This window comes from Micropterus dolomieu, linkage group LG07 (assembly GCF_021292245.1).
Source record: "Micropterus dolomieu isolate WLL.071019.BEF.003 ecotype Adirondacks linkage group LG07, ASM2129224v1, whole genome shotgun sequence".
Taxonomy (NCBI): Eukaryota; Metazoa; Chordata; class Actinopteri; order Centrarchiformes; family Centrarchidae; genus Micropterus; species Micropterus dolomieu.
The window spans coordinates 32249751-32254004 of record NC_060156.1 but is presented as its reverse complement, the minus strand read 5'-3'; the positions used below and the strand labels follow the sequence as shown (position 1 = coordinate 32254004).

The window sequence follows — 4254 nt, the reverse complement described above, 5'->3', positions numbered from 1 at the left end:
TCCAAAAGTAGACTAGGAGCCAGAGCGTTCAGCTATCAAGCTCCTCTCCTGTGGAACCAGGTTCCAGTTTGGGTTCAGGAGGCAGACACCATCTCCACATTTAAGAGTAGGCTTAAGACTTTCCTCTTTGATAAAGCTTATAGTTAGGGCTGGCTCAGGTGAGTCCTGAACCATCCCTTAGTTATGCTGCTATAGGCCTAGACTGCCGGGGGATTTCCCATGATGCACTGAGCTCCTCTCTCCTCTACTTTCTCTCCCTCTGTATGCAACCTCATCCCATTATTGCATGTTACTAACACAACTTCTCCCCTTTCCGGTAGTCTTGTGCTTTCTCGTCCCTCTCCTCTCTCCTCCTGTCACTTCCTGCAGGTGTTTCTCTGGAGCTGTGGAGTCTGGATCTGTGGTTGCGGGTCACCTGCTGCCCCCGTGTTCCTGCTCGACACCCTCTGCTGCAACGACTATTGTTGCTAGTCTTATTGTTATTATAATCATTAACATTACGATTGTTACCATTAACACTATATATCACTATATATACTAAATATCTGTACCATTTTTCATTTAGTCTATAGCAACATTACCTTCACTGTCTGTACCTCTGTGTGTATATTGTGTAGTCTCTCTCTCTCTCTCTCTCCTTCACCCCAACCGGTCGAGGCAGATGGTCGCCCACCCTGAGTCATGGTTCTGCTCGAGGTTTCTGCCTCTTAAAGGAAGTTTTTCCTTGCCTCTGTCTCCTAGTGCTGCTCTTGGTGGGAACTGTTGGGCTTCTGTAAATAGCATCATAGAGTTCGGTCTAGACCTGCTCTTTTATGAAAAGCGCTGTGAGATAACTGTTGTTGTGATTTGGCGCTATATAAATAAAATTGAATTGAATAGAAAGTCAATCTGATTAAAGAGCACAGAGAGCAGCTGTTTGAGGATAACATGAAACGAGTTTTAAAAGCTTTACGTCTTCAGGAGGAGCCAATGGGCTCGCAGCTGACAGCCTCAGACAGGACTGAGAGACGGACTGGCAGGTGGCTGGTTAGGGTCTGAACATGAGACGTGATGATGGGAAACGTAGAGAAACTCTGATAGCTACATGTTGAACTCTCTGTCTTCAGTCCGGCCTTCAAGCCTCCGGGTCCTGAGAGTTCGGTCTCCTTCACGGCGGCTCGATCCTTCAACAGAACCTGTGCTGAGCTGCATGAGTCCACACGTAAGTGCACATTTAGTAGAGTCTGCCTGCAGGTTTGTTCTTGTCCTGCTGGAGTCTGTCGGACTGCTTGGACTTGTGCGCTCTGTGCCGATACCAGTGTGTTAATGCTCTTTAAAGGTTTCTGATTGATGTAGTAACGGTATGTAGTGTGTACTTTAAATAACTAGTGTGTAGATGTGGGACTTCAGTGAAATGATGCTGCATCAGGTGACATTTTGTTTTTGGCCTGTGTGTGTGGAGGACAGGAAGTACTGTTCTGGACTCCACCACAGCTCAGACTTCTCTACATTCATCTGACGGCTTCAGTCACTTTAAGTCAGATTTTAAAGAGTTTATAAAATCTGATGTTTAGTTATAAATTAAACAGTTTAGAGTTGATTGCCATTTAATTGGAAACTCGGTTGAAGTAATTTGTCATGTGAAGATTTGCTTATTTTGAATCATGCTGAGGTTTGGACTGACAGCAGATCAGGAAACACTGCTACCTGTATCGATGGACTCACCTGAGCTGGCCTGTATTTACCTGCTGCCTCGCAGCCAATCAGATCCCTCTGTGGGACAAACCAACAACAACAGGAGCCTCTGCAGACTCACTGTGTGTGTGGTGATAAATGTGTGTGTCTCCCTTCAGTGGACAGTCTGGGTATAAACGCCGACCTGAAGAACAAACTGCAGGACGTCCTGATCCCAGAGAGGCTGCTCACGCTGGGACACATGCTGGGGAAAGGTAACACACACACTGTAACACACACACTGTAACACACACACTGTCACACTGTCACACTGTCACACTGTGACACACACTGTCACACACTATCACACACTGTCACACACTGTGACACACACTGTAACACACTATCACACACTATCACACACTGTCACACTGTAACACACTATCACACACTGCCACACTGTAACACACTATCACACACTGACACACACTGGCACACACTATAACACACTATCACACACTAACACACACTGGCACACACTGTCACACACTATCACACACTGTCACACTGTGACACACACTGGCACACACTGTCACACACTGTCACACACTGTGACACACTGTCACACACTATCACACACTGTCACACTGTGACAGACACTGTCACACTGACACACACTGTCACACACTGTAACACACTATCACACAATGTAACACACTATCACACACTATCACACACTGTCACACACTGTAACACACTATCACACACTGGCACACACTGTAACACACTATCACACACTGTCACACACTGTCACACACTATCACACACTGTCACACTGTGACACACACTGGCACACACTGTCACACACTATCACACACTGTCACACTGTGACACACACTGGCACACACTGTCACACACTGTCACACACTGTGACACACTGTCACACACTATCACACACTGTCACACTGTGACAGACACTGTCACACTGACACACACTGTCACACACTGTAACACACTATCACACAATGTAACACACTATCACACACTATCACACACTGTCACACACTGTAACACACTATCACACACTGGCACACACTGTAACACACTATCACACACTGTCACACACTGTCACACACTATCACACACTGTCACACTGTGACACACACTGGCACACACTGTCACACACTATCACACACTGTCACACTGTGACACACACTGGCACACACTGTCACACACTGTCACACACTGTGACACACTGTGACACACTGTCACACACTATCACACACTGTCACACTGTGACAGACACTGTCACACTGACACACACTGTCGCACACTGTAACACACTATCACACACTGTCACACACTGGCACACACTGTAACACACTATCACACACTGTCACACTGTGACACACACACTGGCACACACTATCACACACTGTGGCACACACTGTAGCACACTATCACACACTATCACACACTGTCACACTGTGACACACACTGGCACACACTGGCACACACTGTCACACTGTGACACACACTGGCACACACTGGCACACACTGTAACACACTGTAACACACTATCACACACTGTCACACTGTGACACACACTATCACACACTGTAACACACTATCACACACTGGCACACACTATCACACACTGGCACACACTGTAACACACTATCACACACTATCACACACTGTGACACACTGTCACACACTGTCACACACTATCACACACTGTCACACTGTGACACACACTGTGACACACTGTGACACACTGTCACACACTATCACACACTGTCACACTGTGACACACTGTGACACACACTGGCACACACTGTAACACACTGTAACACACTATCACACACTGTCACACTGTGACACACACTGACACACACTGGCACACACTGTAACACTGTGACACACACTGTAACACTGTGACACACACTGGCACACACTGTAACACACTATCACACACTATCACACACTGTCACACACTATCACACACTGTCACACTGTCACACACACTGTCACACACTGTCACACACTATCACACACTGTCACACACTGTCACACACTATCACACACTGTCACACTGTGACACACACTGTCACACTGTGACACACTGTGACACACACTGTGACACACACTGTGACACACTGTCACACTGTGACACACACTATCACACACTATCACACACTGTCACACTGTGACACACACTGTCACACTGTGACACACACTATCACACACTATCACACACTGTCACACTGTGACACACACTGTGACACACTGTGACACACTGTCACACACTATCACACACTGTCACACTGTGACACACTGTGACACACACTGGCACACACTGTAACACACTGTAACACACTATCACACACTGTCACACTGTGACACACACTGACACACACTGGCACACACTGTAACACTGTGACACACACTGTAACACTGTGACACACACTGGCACACACTGTAACACACTATCACACACTATCACACACTGTCACACACTATCACACACTGTCACACTGTCACACACACTGTCACACACTGTCACACACTATCACACACTGTCACACACTGTCACACACT

General features: G+C 46.9%; 1 protein-coding gene across 1 annotated transcript in view; it reads left to right on the top strand.

Annotated features, from left to right (window-relative positions):
* The window catches only part of LOC123973347 (tyrosine-protein kinase receptor TYRO3-like), a 25542-nt gene that overhangs the window by 13852 nt on the left and 7436 nt on the right, over window positions 1-4254 (top strand). Inside the window, exons 9-10 of the mRNA XM_046053285.1 lie at window positions 1081-1201; window positions 1833-1928. Of these exons, the coding sequence (XP_045909241.1) occupies window positions 1081-1201; window positions 1833-1928 (217 nt within the window). The remainder of the gene's footprint in view (window positions 1-1080; window positions 1202-1832; window positions 1929-4254) is intronic.